The sequence below is a fragment of the Palaemon carinicauda genome, chromosome 28, assembly GCF_036898095.1.
Source record: "Palaemon carinicauda isolate YSFRI2023 chromosome 28, ASM3689809v2, whole genome shotgun sequence".
Taxonomy (NCBI): domain Eukaryota; kingdom Metazoa; phylum Arthropoda; class Malacostraca; order Decapoda; family Palaemonidae; genus Palaemon; species Palaemon carinicauda.
In genome coordinates, this window is record NC_090752.1 from 9,316,147 (window position 1) to 9,336,416 (window position 20,270).

At 36.5% G+C, this 20,270-nt stretch overlaps 1 protein-coding gene across 2 annotated transcripts in view; it reads right to left on the reverse strand.

The window, feature by feature from the left end:
- Positions 1–618: 618 nt before the first annotated feature.
- ATP8A (ATPase phospholipid transporting 8A1) overlaps positions 619–20,270 on the reverse strand; it is a 355,359-nt gene continuing 335,707 nt past the window's right edge. For both annotated transcript variants that reach the window (XM_068351770.1, XM_068351769.1), the window contains one exon: positions 619–4,117. In XM_068351770.1, the coding sequence (XP_068207871.1) occupies positions 4,051–4,117 (67 nt within the window). In that variant the 3' untranslated portion in view covers positions 619–4,050. The remainder of the gene's footprint in view (positions 4,118–20,270) is intronic.

The following is a 20,270-nucleotide window of genomic DNA, read 5'->3' on the forward strand; positions in this document are numbered from 1 at the left end:
TTTTCCATGAGAGGAACAGTGAGGCATTCACACTTCTCACAAAGGTTACCTAAATCCTAATGCTGTCCTTATATGACACACAAAGAGAATGTGTATCATGATTGTACAGAAACCATTACCATGAACAATCTGCGTAGTATTTGCTAATAAATCCAGAAGACATCTTTAAATGCACTAAAACACCCAACTGAGCACTCAGGAGTCTGGTACAGTTGCCAGATCAAATTCCACACAGAGACCGAGAAGACAAAGGTTCTGTACAATGCCCAAGCTTTGATGCTTGCCATTAAACGATAGATTCTCATTACTTTACTTAGGGCATGAATCTATTGAAAGGGAAAACAATGGGAAATTCTTACATTTTTGGGGAAATGTTGATAAAATCAAGCAATATGAACATTAGGTAAGTATAGAAATAAATCTTATTATAATTCTGTTTTTGCTGCATCTTGTTTGTCAGAGCTGTAGTTTTCTTTTTCAACTTTTATCGATTTCCCTTTGATTTTTCCCTATTTGGTTGCCTAACTTTATAATCTAAAAACATGACCCAATGGTCACATTAACAGTACAGTACAGTATCCATAATATTATCAGCAAAGGAGAAATAAAACCAAATCACAAGACTTGTAACCATATAATAAGAATTTCTTGATACATGCACAACACAATAATTAGACCTGCCCAAATGTTTCAAGTTATTTTACAAAAATATTAAATAAAGCTCCACAAGTTAACAATACAGTATATCCATGGTGAGTTCAATAATAACTGCTCAAACTTCTGTACATCTTACCACATACCTTTAAGAAAATATCTATGATCCTAACTGGAGAAACTAAATGTAGGCATTTGTGGAAACTACTAAAAAGGTCATTATGCAAAATACAAAATAGATTTGACTGGTTTGCTAAAACTGAAAATTCAATCCTTTCAAGCATGTTTTCTTTTTATCAAGATAATATTATAGCTTGGATTCTTGAATAGATATCCAATGTCTTAATTATATGATACAGTATCAAAGATTGACAAAAAATTTATTGTAAGTGTAATGATGTTTCTATCCCTAGTTATGAGGCATACATTTGACGATCCATACAAAGATCACTAGAAATGAAGCAGCAGGTGTTTGATCTTTGATGCCCAATCAGTTTAGTTGAAAGACAGACAGGACCAGTGAGTTATGGCTGAAGACCTCACTGTCATGTATACACACACACGCACACATACACACGACAGCAAGAGAACAAGTTTACAACATGTCATCAATCATTATAACTTGTATGCTAAAGTGCATTCAACTACAGTAATCAACTGATCTGAATACAGACAAATAGAATTCAACATGTTACAAGGATTGAATAAAGTTGCAGCTTGAGGAGTAATAATAACCTGCAATGCATCATCGTCATTAGATCTTTCTTGTTTACTGTATTATTATATTCTAATGGCCTGCAACCTTTCCACGCAAGATTTTAATGATACCATCAAGAGGCATTCTCGAGGAAAAATGGAGACGCAGGTCGAGTTGTAGGCCACAATAGAGACCAATGTAAAGGGGGCACACAGTAACATACACCCATCAGTACTATACAACACTGACACAATCCATATATCACATCACATTAAAATTGCCTACAGGAAAATATTTTTGTGAACATATGAAAGATAATAAACCGACTTCTTGTGGAGTACGGTCATAATATGACTAACCTGCATCAAAGATTTTCATGGCACAACAATTTTACTCACCTTCCTATACTACTTAAATATTTCTTTATCAATGGACAATTTCCTTTAAAAATTTAAACTCATGAAAATCAACCAGTATCATTAAATATATATGTTTCTCTCTCATTGATTGCATAATCAAACCAAATATTTAACATTAACTGGCTACTAGGAATGTTTACGATAAAACCATCTTGCCTCAGGATACACTAATACTTTTAGTACCTATCTTTCTTTAACGAAAGAAGCATTATATAAACCATTTCATCATACACTGATAAATGACAAGTACACCTACGCATGTATATCGGTTTACTAAATAGGCACGTGTGAGGGTTACACCTTCAGTACACAATTCCCTTACGTCAAGATGATTACATCTACCTTCTCAATATGTACAAAAAACCATCCTCAGCCCAGAGATAACGGACTAAAATGTAAAATAAAAACATGTTTCTGAATAAGTAATAACTTTTGCTATTGAGTTTACAAAAGAATGCTTGGTATCTCAATTAAGGTTATGAGAATGGTCAATAATTGAAATAAGACTTGTTCTATGCTAAGGATAGTCTATTGTAAATATTTACACAATATAAAACTTTACTAACAGTAAAATATCCATAACACACACTGCCTCATACCAAATCACAAAACTTCATCAGGATATAAAAGTTCCTAGGATTTCAGTCAAAACTTTTCTCATTCTCTTCTTGACACTAGTGTAGCTAAATGGTAGATAGTTAAATTATCATGAGACTTAATAGATCTGTTGTTTATTGAGTAAATCTTAACTTCCTGTTTCAAAATGTACATTTGTAAGATACAAATCTTGAAACATGTAAATTTTTAAAATGTATGAAAAATGGAAATTAAAATCCAAATTGAATTCTGACCTGAGATTCAAAATACAATATAAAGAATGATCTATAGCCACTAAAAAATCTAATTTCTCTTCAAATTATGAGAATTTCCTTATGATTTCTGAACCACAAAATGCAATGATGAATATTTTGAGGTAATACGTTTTCCCAGAATTTAGTAAAATGCCCAAACCCAACATAAATAATTATAGGCCTAAAAATTATGTTAGCTGGATGGAATTATCAGTCACTATACTTCAGCAAACTGCCACAATCTTCCTTTAATGCAAACCTTTACACATTTCCATTGTCTATTGCACAGTTACCCATAGTACAAACTATGCCAATGTAAGTACTTAGTATGCTGCAGTACTCTCAAGTCATTAAACTGAGAATAGCCTCTCCCACTTTGTACTCAGCTTGATGGCGAATTCTGTTGGAACATAGTAAGACTCGTGCTGCTTGTGGTAATTTTTAGTATGACCTGTGTTAAACATGAATTTTTCCTACTATATGCAAATAAGTACTAGGGTACAAATGCGATAGATAATTTGTTTTCTTCTGTTTTCATATATGAAATTGTACTTGTAATGCTTGAGGCAGTCACCATTTTGGATATGATGGTACCAGTGGGAAATGCTACTCATGTTTAATTTTCTGATAATCTTCTTTTGGCAATTAATGCAAAACAAAATGCAGCTGGATTAAAAATAAATTAATAAACAAAGGTTACTCTTGAAAAAGAAAAATAATCTTTTCTAAGTGTTAGTCTTAAAAGTAATGAAATTCTTTTCAAACAAAATACTGTGTCTCAAAATCTTAACCAAATATCACACTTCTTTACTGTTACTGATGTACATATAATACTGTACACTTATCAGTAATGCAGTAACACTGTCTAAAATAAGATTACAAGTCTACAATAATGTGGTGTGCTTTTCTCTAAACTATTCTGAAATAAAATTATATCTGGCTTAAAGGAGTAAGCACAAAGTTAACTGTGACCAGAGATGATATCTCAATGAGATCAATGTATGTGAACGAGTGAATTACAAAATATCACATGATTGATAATAATTATCTCTGAACACAAGGCAAATAGACAATAAAACTGGTGCTCTGTACGCAACAAGGAAATCAATAAATTATGTATACTGTATATCATTTGAAGTAGCAAAATAAAGCAATTTTATAATTCTAACATTTTAAAGGACTGGCCATTTCAAAAATATATACAAAATTCAAAGGAAAAAAAGTCATTGTTACCTTTAAGTGAAATATGGACTTGACTTTCGACTAGAAGCATTTTGAACACTACAAAAGTACCATCCTGCACATTTTACAAAACTCCTTCATGTCTAATTCCTTGTAGTCATATTAAAGGGGGTAACATTTTAATGATTAATGTCACTGAAGACTTTGTGATATGTCTTACATACCACCCGGTTTTGGTTGGGTTGTATCATATGCTCGAATCACTTCTGATTGACCAATTACTCCATGTTCCTCCTGAGAGAAGGCGAACCCATCTGCGGCAAGAAAAAAGCAGTTTGTTTTAAAATTTCAAATTAACATAATGGTGCTACAACTTAATAGAAGCTGTGAATAAATTACATGGTACATCTAAGTTGAAATTAAGAGCATATTGATTTTCATTATTATATAGAATTTCTTCTCAAATTTGAACACACCAAAACACTGAAAAAGGAAATTATAACTGTTCTCTGCGAACCCTGAGACATAAAGCATATTGTGCATAAATTATTATAAAAAGTGACATTTGTTAAGAAATGGTTAGGCAATCAAAATTTTAATTACTGTACACACGATTCCTAACTATTTCTTAGTGGTAAATGTTTTTCTTTAAAATATTGTACATTTAAGTTTTTGGTTACAAAGAGGTTTACTATTGCTGCACATGGATGTGTTTCACTAGGTTATTGGCAGTTGAAATTTTATTTATAGTAGTAAATAGCGAAATCACAAACTGCTCTACTCGTCATGCCATCATGACCCTGACATTATGTTATCATGAAAGCTCAGATGAACCCTCTTTGTAGTAGCAGGAGGTAAAAGAGTGGACATTTTCATTGTTCCTATTCCTTTGAAAAGAAAAGCAATATGAGAAATATCATACATCACCAAAAATAATTGTTGAATGCCAAAGCTAAACAGTAATGTTGAATTTATAATGGAACAAAACGTATCATTTTAAGAGCAATCAGTTGATGACAAATTTGGTTTTCCAAAATAAAATTATATTTCTATATTAAAAATTGCATTAAACATTATCATCAGTACTATTATCAACATTGTTTAATATGAAAATGTACAATTAATAGTCTAAGTGCAAGCAATGAACTGATTAGTTTTAGCATTCTCTAAATACAGGATGATCACAAAAGTTCTTTCTGTTATGGATTGTGGTGATATTGATGGTTGTATTATGTGGTTATGAGAGCCAGTAGGTGGTGAGGGTATCATTTTCTTCAACTGCTCTTGGGTGTTTGTGGTTATAGTTGCCAGTTTCACTCAAATCTGACATTGATACTACTGTGAAGGTCAAGGGTTTATTGGCACAACCCCAATAGCCGTCTGACAAATGGGCAGTTCAAGCTACTATGAAGAATGATTTTGAAGGGTATTGAGTAAAAAAGGATGTTCCGGATTACAAGTGCTATCATAGGGAAACATTTGAGCTTTTGTTCCATGTTTCTTAAAGTACAAATGAAGTAGGAAAGCCATCTTTGTGACATACAGGAAAGATATATTTTTCAGCACATCAGCAACTTGAGGATGAATACTCAGTGGCTGTCCTAGGCATTGCTGACATAGTCTATGGTGAATACTAGATTCTTCCAGGTCAGCATATTGTTATCTCTCTACTCAAAGTATTTCCTGATGCCCCCTTCACGGACATAGCTCGAAAACTCTCCTGGAGACCATACCGGTATTTGTTTTCTTAAGCGTGTCATCTTTTTTTATTTTTTTTTTATTTTATCAAAACAAAGGAAACATATAATGTTTACTTTGGGTAATTTAAAAATTATCATGTATTCACCCAATTCTTACATTTCATCGTATGTTTTACTTCTTTGCTATACTTTCTTAAAATTTTTAGTATTTACCTTTATTGGATTTTGTAAAACAGCAGAGCAAATACTATATACTGCATTTCAATTTGTTTAGCCAGTTTTCTTTAGTAATTCTGAATAATTAACTTTATGTTAACATTTAATCAAGTGTTTATATAATTACACCTTTAAACATTCAATGAGCAGGCTCCTTTTTTAATAAATGTCACTTATTATAGTTGTGACTTTCCTACAATTATTTCAATATTCTTAACTAGATATGTGATATACATTCATATATAACTTGTGATATATATTTATACAGTATATGACGACTCGTAATATTCACTAAGCGATGAACAGGAATTTATTAATCCCAAGTAAACATACCAAGGCTTTCCAGGAAACTTGTCATATAAAAACTTATGCCTCTGTCACATATTTGCAACTGAAGGACATGCAATGTGTAACTCCTAAAATTTTGCTAATTAAAACATCATTATGTTGTAATTACAAACAAATTTCCAACAATCTCCATGAATCATAACTGCATCACCAAGTTTACTGATGTGTAACAAGGGGTAGTGGGTATTTTAAACCATTAAAACATAAGCCACCTGTCATTTGTAGTCATGGTATTGAGCAATATGTTATAGTGACAAAATGTCATTACCACTGATACAATATCACTGTCATTTGTTGTAATTAGATTGTTAAAATTGTAGCTCGTAATTGTACCATCGCATGCTGAGAGAGAGAGAGAGAGAGAGAGAGAGAGAGAGAGAGAGAGAGAGACTACAATCAATAATAGTAATGCAAATTTTCATGGATACATATTCAGTCTGTGTCACTATATGTCTTTGAATTAAATAAGGTTTACATAATAGTTACATCTATAAAGATCTTCTAATACCTATTATCTAATGCTTGATTGTTATTTTCACCTACAGTATACTATCCGCAGAATGCTTCTAATTCCATATACAGTACTCATTAATACAATAAATGTACAATAAAACTAACATTCTTGAATTCTACAGTAGCCTATTGGCTTGGTAATGAAACATGGCTTCCTCAATGAAGCTTTGTCATTATTACAAACCTAACTGGGTCATTTATATGGTTGAATTCATGTACACAACACAAGTTACGATACTGTTACACATATTGATATTTGACCTGACTGCAAAGTAATTTATTTGGCATAATTCGACATACAATATGTTCATTCACTACTCTATCCTGTTGCAATTGTCAAATGTGGCCATGACCTAATTATCACTGTAAATGCAAGTATGTTTACATATAAATGTTTTTCATCAAGACTGTGCAATGTTGACACTATGGTTAATGGTGTATTAGTAATGGTTTCCTAATCAGATGACAATTTTTTTTTTTTAGCAGCCCTACAGACATGAATGATAGTGATGATCCTAAAAACCAGCCATTGAGCGTTGCGCATCCTTGAATCACAAATATTTGACCGAAGCATAAGGGTATTTCAATAAAGTTCCTACATAATAAATTTAATCAAATTTTGCATCTATGAAGTTTAGGGTGTATATCCTTTAGGTGCATATAAAAAGGCGAAAAGATAAATGCTGTGTTTTATCTAGATTTACAAGAGCACGCTAATTTCAGCTCTCATACCTCTTATGTCAACAAGACCAGCTCCTTTTGGAAGCTAAAGCTGAATCGCTTTATTTATTTCAAAAGAAAAATAAAAGCAATGCCAGGGTACAAGGTAGCTAAAGATAGGCTAACATTAATGTTAGAAGGTAACGTCACTGGCAATTTCAAACTGGAGGCACTGTCAGTATATTCTGCCCTAAATCCCAGGCCACTCAAAAACACCCCAAAGTTAATGCTTTCTGTCATTTGGATGGCTAATCTGAAGGCACTGGTCCCCCATCTCCAATTATGAAGAATGGTGCACTGGCCATTTTATATCAGCACTTAAGGAATATTGCAAAAACAAAAAGCATATTTTTCAAGGTTCTATTGATTCTCAATACTGCACCTGGAAATTCCACACATCTGAATTTCATAGACCCAAATGTGACTGTTATTTTTGTGCTGCTGAACACTACCGTATGTCAAGCAACTGATGCTACTTTGGCTATAACATTTATCAGGCAGTATTAAAATGTTATTTTTATTAGTAAAATAAATTTTTGAATATACTTACCCGATAATCATGTAGCTGTCAACTCCGTTGCCCGACAGAATTCTATGGAGGGATACGCCAGCTATCACAATACTAGAAGGGGGTGTACTTACCAGCGCCACCTGTGGCCAGGTACTCAAGTACTTCTTGTTGACACCTCCTCAATTATTCCTCGGTCCACTGGTTCTCTATGGGGAGGAAGGGAGGGTCGATTAAATCATGATTATCGGGTAAGTATATTCAAAAATTTATTTTACTAATAAAAATAACATTTTTCAATATTAAACTTACCCGATAATCATGTAGCTGATTCACACCCAGGGGGGTGGGTGAAAAACCAGTGTACAAGACTAAAGGATAGCTAAGTATCCCGTATTTCATATAATCAGTTATCCACAATAACAATGAAATAATAAGTACCTGGTAAGGAAGTCGACTTGAACCGTTACTCTGCCTTTAATAAGATCGTCTTCCTTACTGAGCGCAGCGTTCCTCTTGGGAGGCTGAATCAACTCAAAGGTGCTAAAGTATACAGGGCTGCAACCCATACTAAAGGACCTCATCACAACCTTTAACCTCGGCGCTTCTCAAGAAAGAATTGACCACCCGCCAAATCAACAAGGATGTGGAAGGCTTCTTAGCCGACCGTACAACCCATAAAAAGTATTCAAGAGAAAGGTTAAAAGGTTATGGGATTATGGGAATGTAGTGGCTGAGCCCTCGCCTACTACTGCATTCGTTGCCACGAATGGTCCCAGGGTGTAGCAGTACTCGTAAAGAGACTGGACATCTTTGAGATAGAATGATGCGAACACTGACTTGCTTCTCCAATAGGTTGCATCCATAACACTCTGCAGAGAATGGTTCTGTTTGAAGGCCACTGAAGTAGCCACAGCTCCCACTTCATGTGTCCTTACCTTCAGCAAAGCAAGGTCTTCTTCCTTCAGATGAGAATGTGTTTCTCTAATCAGAAGCCTGAATAGTAAGAAACTGAGTTCTTAGAACTTGGAAAAGAAGGTTTCTTGATAGCACACTATAAGGCTTCTGATTGTCCTTGTAAAGGTTAAGACCTTTTTAGATAGTACCTAAGAGCTCTAACTGGGCAAAGTACTCTCTTCAGATCATTCCCCACCAAGTTGGACAGGCTTGGGATCTCGAACGACTTAGGCCAAGGACGTGAAGGAAGCTCGTTTAGCAAAAACCGAGCTGCAAGGAACATGTAGCCGTTTCAGATGTGAAAACAATGATCCTGCTGAAGGCGTGGATCTCACTTACTCTTTTAGCTGTTGTCAAGCACACGAGGAAAAGAGTTTTTAATGTGAGGTCCTAAAAAGAGGCTGATTGGAGAGGTTCAAATCTTGATGACATAAGGAACCTTAGGACCACGTCTAGATTCCAGCCTGGAGTGGACAACCGACGTTCCTTTGAGGTCTCAAAAGACCTAGGGAGGTCCTGTAGATCTTTGTTGGTGGAAAGATCCAAGCCTCTGTGGCGGAAAACCGCTGCCAACATACTTCTGTAACCCTTGATCGTAGGAGCTGAAAGGGATCTTACTTTCCTTAGATATAACAGGAAGTCAGCAATCTGGGTTACAGTGGTACTGGTTGAGGAAACTGCATTGGTCTTGTACCAGCTACGGAAGACTTCCCCTTGAGACTGATAGATTCTGAGAGTGGATGTTCTCCTTGCTTTGGCAATCGCTCTGGCTGCCTCCTTCGAAAAGCCCCTAGTTCTTGAGAGTCTTTCGAAAGTCTGAAGGCAGTCAGACGAAGAGCGTGGAGGATTGGGTGTACCTTCTTTACGTGAGGTAGACTTAGAAGGTTCACTCCTAGAGGAAGAGTCCTGGGAATGTCGACCAGCCATTGCAGTACCTCTAAGAACCATTCTCTCGCGGACCAGAGCGGAGCCAACCAACGTCAGCCGTGTCCCTTTGTGAGAGGAGAACTTCTGAAGTACCCTGTTGACAATCTTGAACGGCGGGAATGCATACAGGTCGAGATGGAACCAATCCAGCAGAAAAGCATCCACGTGAACTGCTGCTGGGTCTGGAATCGGAGAACAATACAACAGGAGTCTCTAGGTTATCGAGGTAGTGAACAGATCTATGGTTGGCTGACCCCACAGGGCCCAAAGTCTGTTGCAAACATTCTTGAGAAGGGTCCACTCTGTGGGGATGACCTGACCCTTCCGTCTGAGGTGATCTGCCATGACATTCATACCGCCCTGAATGAACCTCGTTACCAGTTAGCTTTCGATCTTTAGACCAGATGAGCAGGTCCCTTGCGATCTAGAACAACTTCCACGAAAGAGTCCCTCCCTGCTTGAAGATGTAAGCCAGGGCTGTGGTGTTGTCAGAGTCCACCTCCACCACTTTGTTAAGCTGGAGGGACTTGAAGTTTATCAAGGCCAGAATAACCGCCAACAACTCCTTGCAATTGATGTGAAGTGTCCTTTGCTCCTGATTCCATGTTCCCGAGCATTCTTGTCCGTCCAAAGTCGCACCCCAGCCCGTGTCTGATGCGTCCGAGAGGAGACGGCGGTCGTGTTTCTGAACAGCCAAAGGTAGACTTCCTTGAGAAGAAAGCTGTTCTTACACCACGCGAGAGAAGACCTCCTCTCTTCGGAAACAGGAACTGAGACCGTCTCTAGCGTCATGTCCTTTATCCAGTAAGCAGCTAGATGATACTGAAGGGGGGGGAGGTGGAGTCTCCCTAACACGATGAACAGGGCCAGCGATGAAAGTGTCCCTGTTAGACTCATCCACTACCTGACTGAGCATCGGTTCCTTCTCAGCATGCTCTGGATGCATTCTAGGGCTTGGAAGATCCTTGGGGCCGACGGAAAAGTCCGAAAAGCTCGACTCTGAAGATCCATACCCAAGGAGACAATGGTCTGGGATGGAACGAGCTGAGACTCCTCAAAATTGACCAGGAGGCCCAGTTCCTTGGTCAGATCCATAGTCCATTTGAAAATCTCCAGACAGCGACGACTTGTGGGAGCTCTTAAAAGCCAGTCGTCTGACGGAGCCGGACACAAGATCATGGTACTGCTGCACAGTCTGTGAACTGTCAATCATGGGCAAGCGAGGAAGTACAGTGACAACCCGAATCTGTCTAGACTGTCTGGGTCGTACAGACAACTCCTTATCGGGTTGCTGAGGTTGCCGCACTGCGTCACAACAAGTCACTTCTGTTGGTTGTTGAACGTCTTCCCCGTGACACATTGACTCCGTAAACAAAAAATCCTCTAACAAGGACTAAGCTTGGACTGCATGTCTTGCAACACAGCTCAAGGTCTATGGGAGCAGGTGTGGTAACAGACGGGATTAGCGACTGAAGTGGAACCATTACCTTCCCTGGAAGCATGTTACGCTTAAATAAAAGTCCATAGGAGGCTATGCAGCTAAAGGCTCCCTCCAAATGACAGAGTCCTCAAGGGAATATCAGAAGGAGGGAGAAAAGAACTTTCTCATCTACAGGGACCATATCCTAGAAAAGCTAAGTTCTCTCAGTGAGGGTTCACTGGTGCAAAAGCAGCAGACTAGAAGGCAACGTTATGAAACTGCTTGACAGTCTAGTGAGTTGGCAACAACCAAAGATGTGTGACTGAGAAGCATGCGGTAAGGTATGCAGAGCATGTTGTATGCAGAGTATGCTGTATGCAGAGCATGCTGAATGTAGAGCATGTTGTATGCAGAGCATGCTGAATGCAGAGCATGCTGTATGCAGAGCATGTTGTATGCAGAGCATGCTGAATGCAGAGCATGCTGTATGCAGAGCATGTTGTATGCAGAGCATGCTGTATGCAGAGCATGCTGTATGTAGAGCATGTTGTATGCAGAGCATGCTGAATGCAGAGCATGCTGTATGCAGAGCATGTAGTATGCAGAGCATGCTGTAAGCAGAGCATGCTGTATGTAGAGCATGCTGTAAGGTAAGCAGAGCGTGTGCATGGCGTTTAACATTTCTCAGAAATTCCATGACCAGTGCTAGAGTGCTTTATGCATGCTTGCATGGGTTTAAATATCAACATAATATTTACCTTACATTCATAACTCATGATTCATATTTTTTGCCATATTCTGCGATATTGTTAAAAATATATTGCAAGGAATACAAATATATTTTTATAAGTAATACAAATAACCTCCATTATCATAAGGTTTGAAAATGGAGGTAAGGTATGCTGAACAGCAGAGTCAGAACGAGCTGGAACAACAATAGTTGTGGTTTCCTCTTCAAGACTCTGTTGAGGGAACACCTGAGGCTCAGTCTGCAAAGGCTGATCAAAGGAAGTAGCAGAAGGTAGGCGCATGGGTGGAGGAGGCTGACTCCTGGCATGAGTGGCTGAACCCAAGGGTTGCGCTTGCTGAGCGGTTGGCGGAAGCGGAGTAGCAAGTTCCTGTTCCTGTGGTGTGAGCGGAGCGCGATGAGGTAGAGGCTGCGCAGAACAAGGTAAATGTCTCGCAAGCTGAGGCTCCTGAGGCGCAAGGCTAAGGTGTAGTGGTGCTTGCCTTGTGGAGGGTTGAGCTCGCTGCAGCGAGAGCTGAGGAGACTGACTCAAGGACGGGAGAGGTTGTTGTACCTCAACCGAGTGTTGCATCACTGGTGGAGCAGCAAGTGGAGGCGGAGGAAGAGAGGTATAATCCTCCTGATCCCATTGTAAAGGTTGCCTTAAAGAAGGCGGAGGCTGAGCACCACTGGGAACAGCCAACTCAGAACGTGGCTCAACATCGTACGCCTGGCAGGTGGTACTGCGATCAGGCGGAGCGAGCGCAGGTGGAGGGAGTGTAGGCGGAGGCGGAGGTGCAACACTCTCAGCCCGACACTCACGCATCAAGACCGAAAGTTGTGACTGCATGGACTGCAGTAGAGTCAACTTGGGGTCGGCAGACACTAAGGTCTGCTGAGGTAAAGCCTTAACAGCAGAGATCTGTTGCGGCAGAACCCTACTCCTCTTAGGCGGAGTGCATTCAACTGATGACTGAGGAGAGTCAGAGCTAACCCAATGACTGCATCCGGGTTGTTGAACTCTAACTTCGTACGTCTGGCATAAGTCTGGACTTTATGTTTAAGAGGTCTTGAGACCTGAGACCAGCGTTTTCTCCCCTAAATTTCTTCTGCAGACGAGCAAAATAAGGGCTCAATCGTCTGCGGGTGGGAGTGACGGTCTCGGTAAGACACGCCCACAACCACCGAGGATACTTCTGTGCGCCGATCAAGGCCTGCTGAACCCTTTTGTCCTTCGACATTGCTTCTCCCCTGGGTTTGGGAGCTTGCAAGAGGTCCCGGACTGGGAGAACGACTGGCGCGCACAGAAGTACCCTCACGCACAACACTGACACACTTTGCGCTAATCACTTATCACTTTGATTTTCTGTTTGCACTTATTTCACTGAACTCGAAACTTTAAGTGGTTTGTACCTGAAACACGCAATTCTATCCTTTCTCAAAAGTTAGTAATTGCGAAAACAGAATTACAATGTAACAGAAAAATCTAATGAAAGATAAATAATTCAGTGGCTGGAAAGAGACTAAACACTAGATCACTCTAGAAACGTTTACTTTCTTCCCCTAAAGAGACTAGGGAGAAGAGCAAAAACGATAACGTTACTCGTACGCCTGGCAGGCTTGAATGAAACGTTTATCTTCCTCTTTCTCCCTCCGTCTCTAACTCTCTCTCTCTCTCTCTCTCTCTTGACTTAGAACCTGAGAGAAGAGCCCAATCATATATATCGTTAAAACATATTATTGTTAAAGGAAAAAACTGAAATATTTCCCAAAATGAAAAGTTCCTTTATTAGGATTAAAACCATTAAGTTAAGAAAGAATGAACAAAACGCTAGACACGGTTACTCTTACTGCAATGTGAAACCGTGAAAATTCTTTCTCTATCGTAACGATAGAGTGCAAGTTGAACGTTCTGAACGTCAACAACTGCAGAGACAAAACAAAACGTTAGTTCAACTTTGAAAACAGTACTAGACTATCAAAGAAATTCTTTCAAAGACATTAAAATAGCATAATATGTTAACAGGTAAAACCGAAATGACGGGCTCAATGTTAATTAACTTCGGTACCAAGAAAAGACCGCCTACTGGAAGAGGCCTATAAGAGGCGGAGAGATATAAAATAAATCTATAACTTTGTTAAGCAAAATTAAGAAAGAGAGTCTATACTCTCTTAGACACCAACACTTCCGTCTAAGGGAAGGGTCGGCCATTTAAAGGTGAAAGAGAGTTCATACTCTCTTCGTCACCATAATTAATCAAAATAATTCCAAAAGCTAACTAAGCTAATATAGAAGTTTCCAGTAAAGCGACAGCCGAAATCAAAGAGAAATACTTCACCAAAGTCGTGAAAATACTCCAAGAACATAAGCGTATCCCAGAACGTCTTGCCGGAAGCACGACAGAGGAATAATTGAGGAGGTGTCAACAAGAAGTACTTGAGTACCTGGCCACAGGTGGCGCTGGTAAGTACACCCCCTTCTAGTATTGTGATAGCTGGCGTATCCCTCCATAGAATTCTGTCGGGCAACGGAGTTGACAGCTACATGATTATCGGGTAAGTTTAATATTGAAAACATCAGTGCTTATTTGACTAAAGTGACTCGAACAGCAAGTAATGGTGTATGAAAGAAACTGCACCTTCAATTCTTCATTATTTCAAATGTTTTAATGAGCCAGTAAAGGACACGTTGAAGAATTGCGTATCCCTTAGTAAAGACCTTGATATGAAGTTGGAAGAAAATTTTGACGAGTTGACAGAGTCCCACAATCAACCACTGACTAACGAAGATTTGCTAAAATTTGAAGAACAATATAAAATTGAAAAATGTTTCTTGAATTCAGAACCAAGCCATTACAGGCTTAAAGATATGCAGTGTGCATTTTATTATTTATCAAAGTGTCTGGAAATCTTTGACTCCCAAGATCTTATATCAGACATTTTTGCATAAACTTCTAATAGTGTCCAAGATCTTTTCGATAAAGAACCACTGTCATCAACATCAGGTTTTACAGCAGACAAACCTCTAATAGAAGCCACATTTAAATCAACAATCATATTGATGCCATTCCCCTCAAACAACTAGTTCATCATTTTCCTATTGACCTTCTTTCGTGTCCAGTAAGCAGGAGACGCCTTGTTTATGGTAAAGTGACCATTCTTAGTGTGTTAATATTACTCTACTATAATACATATCTTAATATCCTATCTGTTTTTTTTAATCATATCAGGTTGTAAGTACTTTGTCATCTATTGTGTAATGATAGGAAACATATACATCCCATTATATGGGGATTTCTGGGCTATGTCAAAAATTAACGTAAAGAACATTGCCTGGAATTGGTTATCAATGTAGGGAGGGGTATTACTTAACTGTATATGTATACACATACACACACACACACACATATATATATATATATATATATATATATATATATATATATATATATATATACACTGTATCATCATCATCATCATCTCCTACGCCTATTGACGCAAAGAGCCTCAGTTAGATTTCGCCAATCATCTCTATCTTGAGCTTTTAAGTCAATATTTCTCCATTCATCATCTCTTACTTCACACTTCAAAGTCCTCAGCCATATAGGTCTGGGTCTTCCACCTCTTCTAGAAGTAATACCCTGCTCTATGTCATTAATCAATTCCAAGAAACTAGATGTAAGGCAATTTTCATTACATAAAGTGACATACTGAACACTAAAAAGTACCTATACCTTGGTACTGTTATATAAAACTAAGATACCTAAATTGGTAAGCTTCCATGTGAAGTACAATATTGTGCAGGACAGCACTTAATCATTATCTTGTGATATACATACATCATACATACATATATACCATGGCACTTCCCCCAATTTTGGGGGGTAGCCGACATCAACAAAGAAACAAAAACAAAAAGGGGACCTCTACTCTCTACGTTCCTCCCAGCCTAACAAGGGACTCAACTGAGTTCAGCTGGTACTGCTAGGGTGTGATATAGAACGACGTAAAATTGTGAAAAAATGACATAATGTGATTCTTATTTTCTTATCTAATACCCAAGGATAACTGATGTACAGTCAGAAATGACAGGTTGAAATGACATAAACCAGGGTATTACTATATACACATTATACATATATATATATATATATATATATATATATATATATATATATATATATATATATATATATATATATATATACGGTACATACATATATACATACATTACATACGTACATACATACATACATATATATATATATATATAAATATATATATATATATATATATATATATATATATATATATATATATATATATATATATATATACACACACACACACACATATATATATATATATATATATATATATATATATACATATATATACCGTATATATACAGTACTTGTATATATATTTACACTTTATATGTATACACATATATAAAATCCTAAGATTATACCAGTCCTTTTTCTTTGTAAATATAAATATAATAGCCATCAAATCTCATCTTTTATTACACCTTTCTTAATTATAAAAAATACTGCATGACACGCTAAATTAATTTTGTACTTGAAATTATGCATATTTTACACCAATATCAACAATGATGTCAGTTCACTATGCAAATGCCAGCCATACTCAAGCATGACTGAAGAAATGACAATTGAAATTAATCTTTTCGAAGAAGTCTTTGATATAATTCAATTGCAATCCTTTGATAATTCAAAACTAAAAAAAAGAGCGTGCCTATTTACTTATAAGCTTGAACTCCTTATCTACTTGAAATAGCATGATCAAAATGGAATATTAATTATATTAATTTTCATATGCAAAAAAGTAATAATGAAAGCAAAAGAAGAGTGAACTGCAGTATAAATAAGCATAACTATCAAATGCACTATCTATGAGTATTTTCAACTTTATTCTCTGAAGTGAAAAGGTTTCTAGCAATAATTCAACTTGCAGAAATAGGGAGCATTGCATTCTGACAGAAATAGTACTATATTTGTTTTATTTCTTATTTAGTAGAACCTAAACTATAAATTTTCCAACTAATTCCCATATAAATGTGAGAGCACAAATAGAAAATAGGAAAACTTGTTGAAAAACACTCGTAAGTTTAATTCATGAAAATAGGGAAGTTTTAAAACAATATCCATTCCTACGTGGATACAGTACAAACTTCCAAGTCATTTAATGGGGTTACTTCTGGTTTTGTTTTCTACGGCCAGACAATAAAAAAGAAATTAGTAGATTACATCATGTAATATAGGCACAATAAATAGCCATAAAAAAATTCAATTTATAAATCTATGAGAGGAAAGGACAGTACAGTATAGTAAAATACTACACTATCACTTTTCAATTTGCAAACATGTGCTGTTTTTACACAAAAAATAACACTAATGGATTGTTCGCTTTCCAGGGGAATCTTATCCCCAACGATGAAAATGTAAACTGGTAATGAAGTATTAGAATCCCTTGTGGGTGTATGAAAAATTATTTCTGGGCTCAACCTGTGTCGCTCCGTGAAATGCTCCTTAAAGCACCATTTCAAAGGTATAAATACTGCCAAGTATACCAGAGAAAAAAGTTGCATGGAATGCCAGGAATATACCCAGCTCGCTCACCCCTAAAGGGTGTCTGTATTAAAACTGGGGCGAGTGATACTTGGGATATAGCAAATGGGCTACTGTACAGTACTCTGTAAATAAGTTTCATGATTTTAATTTATTTTATATCTCAAAAAAAATATTTCATATAATTTCTATTACAGTAATAGTAGTCTTTGTTTGCTACTGAAGGTTATTTCTTAATATTATTCAAATCTTTTATAGATATACAATCCAGTACACTGTACTTTATATTGCTTCATTCTCATTACTCCTACACAATTCTACCAACTTTGGGTAGGGGAAATTATCTAGCATCCAAGGATAAACATGATACAGTACCTCCTAATCTGTCCAAGGCCTAGCGCATGGCTGACTATCAATTATGTAAACAGAGGCTTAAGTAAATAATTTCTAGCTTCTGACAATCACCAAGTTAATAGGTTAAATTCAGCAATGTTGTTAGAGAGATTCCCATTTACAAATCCCACTTTTAGAATAAAGATATCTTGCAGTCTTTAATAACTTCTGGAAAGCACCAAGAAGTGGCAAGTTACATAATATCTAAACATTAACGTGTATAAGTGGAAAATAATTAAAAATTTAAGACAACAGAAAACTATTATCACTAATAATCAGGAATAGTGGAGATCCCTATTGGTATAAGGTAAATAGCATCTTATGTTATTTCTATGAAACTTCCCTAATATTCATAGTGCTTTCATCTCAAATCTTTTGAATGCCGATGTCTACCTTACAATTTAAAAAAAAACGCCTGTTTTTTTCCCTTGCAAAAATGTCTCCCCTTCTACTTAAGTATCTCTCTCCTTCTACTTACGTATCGAGTTAAATTTTGCAGTTGATGGCAATTATATAGGCATGAGTGCACCATAGTTCCTTTATCTTCTCAGTTCTCACATTGTATTTGCTCTTCTTAATGTTCATTGTGCTTCTACAACAAAGCTGTTTAAATAATGACATCTGCCCAAAAAATTTAAACAATTTCTTTCATTGCAACAAATGCCTCCCCTTCTAATTAAGTATTGAGTTAATCTGGCAGTTGATGTCTTTTCAGTTTTCTCATTGCATTTGCACTCTTTAAATTTTTGATTGACCTATGATCGAGATTATTTTTTTTGTGATTTAAGATTATTTATGCGTTTTACTATGAATACAAGCGAGTTGTTCAACCGACTTTTTAAAGGAGTGCTTGGCACAGAAGTATCTTTTCTTTAATCGTTTTGAGGAATGTAATTTTCTAGTAGTTTCTCTTCTCGGGAGTTATATTCAGCTGATAGCTGACTGTGTTAATAGTTCAAAAAGTAAAAATAAATGTCCCCTAAATGTTCAGGGAAAAATCCAGATAACACTAGGCTAGTTAATTATAGAAGTTGAAGTGGCAATCAAGCTATTTTTCAACTTTCAGTGGTTAACAGTAGTGAGCTTCATACACTTTTACTACTTTTGCTGTGCTTGTGTATCTTAGACGGCCTATGAGTCTTCGGTCATAGCAATGCTTCTAGAATAACCTGCCCAGTTCTGAACCCTAGGTTAACTCTTCAAGTTTTACCTAGAGGTTCTAGTGTGCCAGTCCATAATCTGAGAGGGTTATTGAATTAATTGTTTACAATCTCACCTCAATTGGCATTGGAACAGGACCTTCATTCTGGACTTGATTTGAATTCCGTTGTATCTAGCATTTATAAATTATAGATACAAAATCAACTTTCACTAGTGGGATGATTCTCTTCTTTTAACCCTCAGAGTATCTTTGGATGTAAGAGCTCCAGACCCTTTCCTTTTCTTGGATGTTTCCCAGGACGGGTTGGGTGTAACTTTGAAATATCTTCTGTCAGAGAAGTGGTCAAGAAGCAATTAACTAAAGTGCATTAATCTAGTATGTTACATTTCCTATATCTTTCCTTCACTGACCCACTTTCATCAGCGTGTACCATTCAGCGCTATGAACATCACAGAAATAAACGTAATTTTGTCAATTAAATTTATTATTTGTTTACTCACCTGATACTCATAATATGCCTCCTCCCCAGAATAGTAATGTCAGGAGGCTAGTGATATGATTTTGACTTCAAGACTGAAGAAATAAACGACCTATGGCATACCCATGCATAGACAGTTGCATTCAACCGTCAGATTAACAAATACTTAACTAGTGTGGGAGGTATTTTACAAGGAGAGAAAACAGAAAATTTTCTAATTTTAGGACTGTCAGCATTTAAACAGCGTTGAAAGAGAAGCACCACAAACATCAGGTAGTATAGAAATAACGAATGTCATAGTAGAAATTAAATTATTTTTTCACAAATGGTTACCCTTGGTTTTAATATGGTTAGTGAAAATTTGTATTTAGGGTGGTGATATAATTTTGTTCATCCACTCAATTAACATATTTACAATGTTCTTTTAAATGAATTGCTATGAGCTGCATGTCTGCAGTGACCCCATTTCTACAAATATAAGCATGTGCATTGTCTGTAAAAGTAATGTAAAGTTTACCATAACACAAATCCAGGCAATGCTATGTATGTAAAATTATTTTTATTTATTCAATATACCAAAAAATTATTTCTCAAATGTCATATATATATATATATATATATATATATATATATATATATATATATATATATATATATATATATATATATATATATATATATATTATTAAAATACTGCAGCATATACGCAGGTTCCTTACTTTCTTCTGCATGTCATGTTAGCAGTCTTTTATACACATTCAATTTCCTTTATCTATTTAGAATAAGTTTGTAAATTCTCAATGTCAT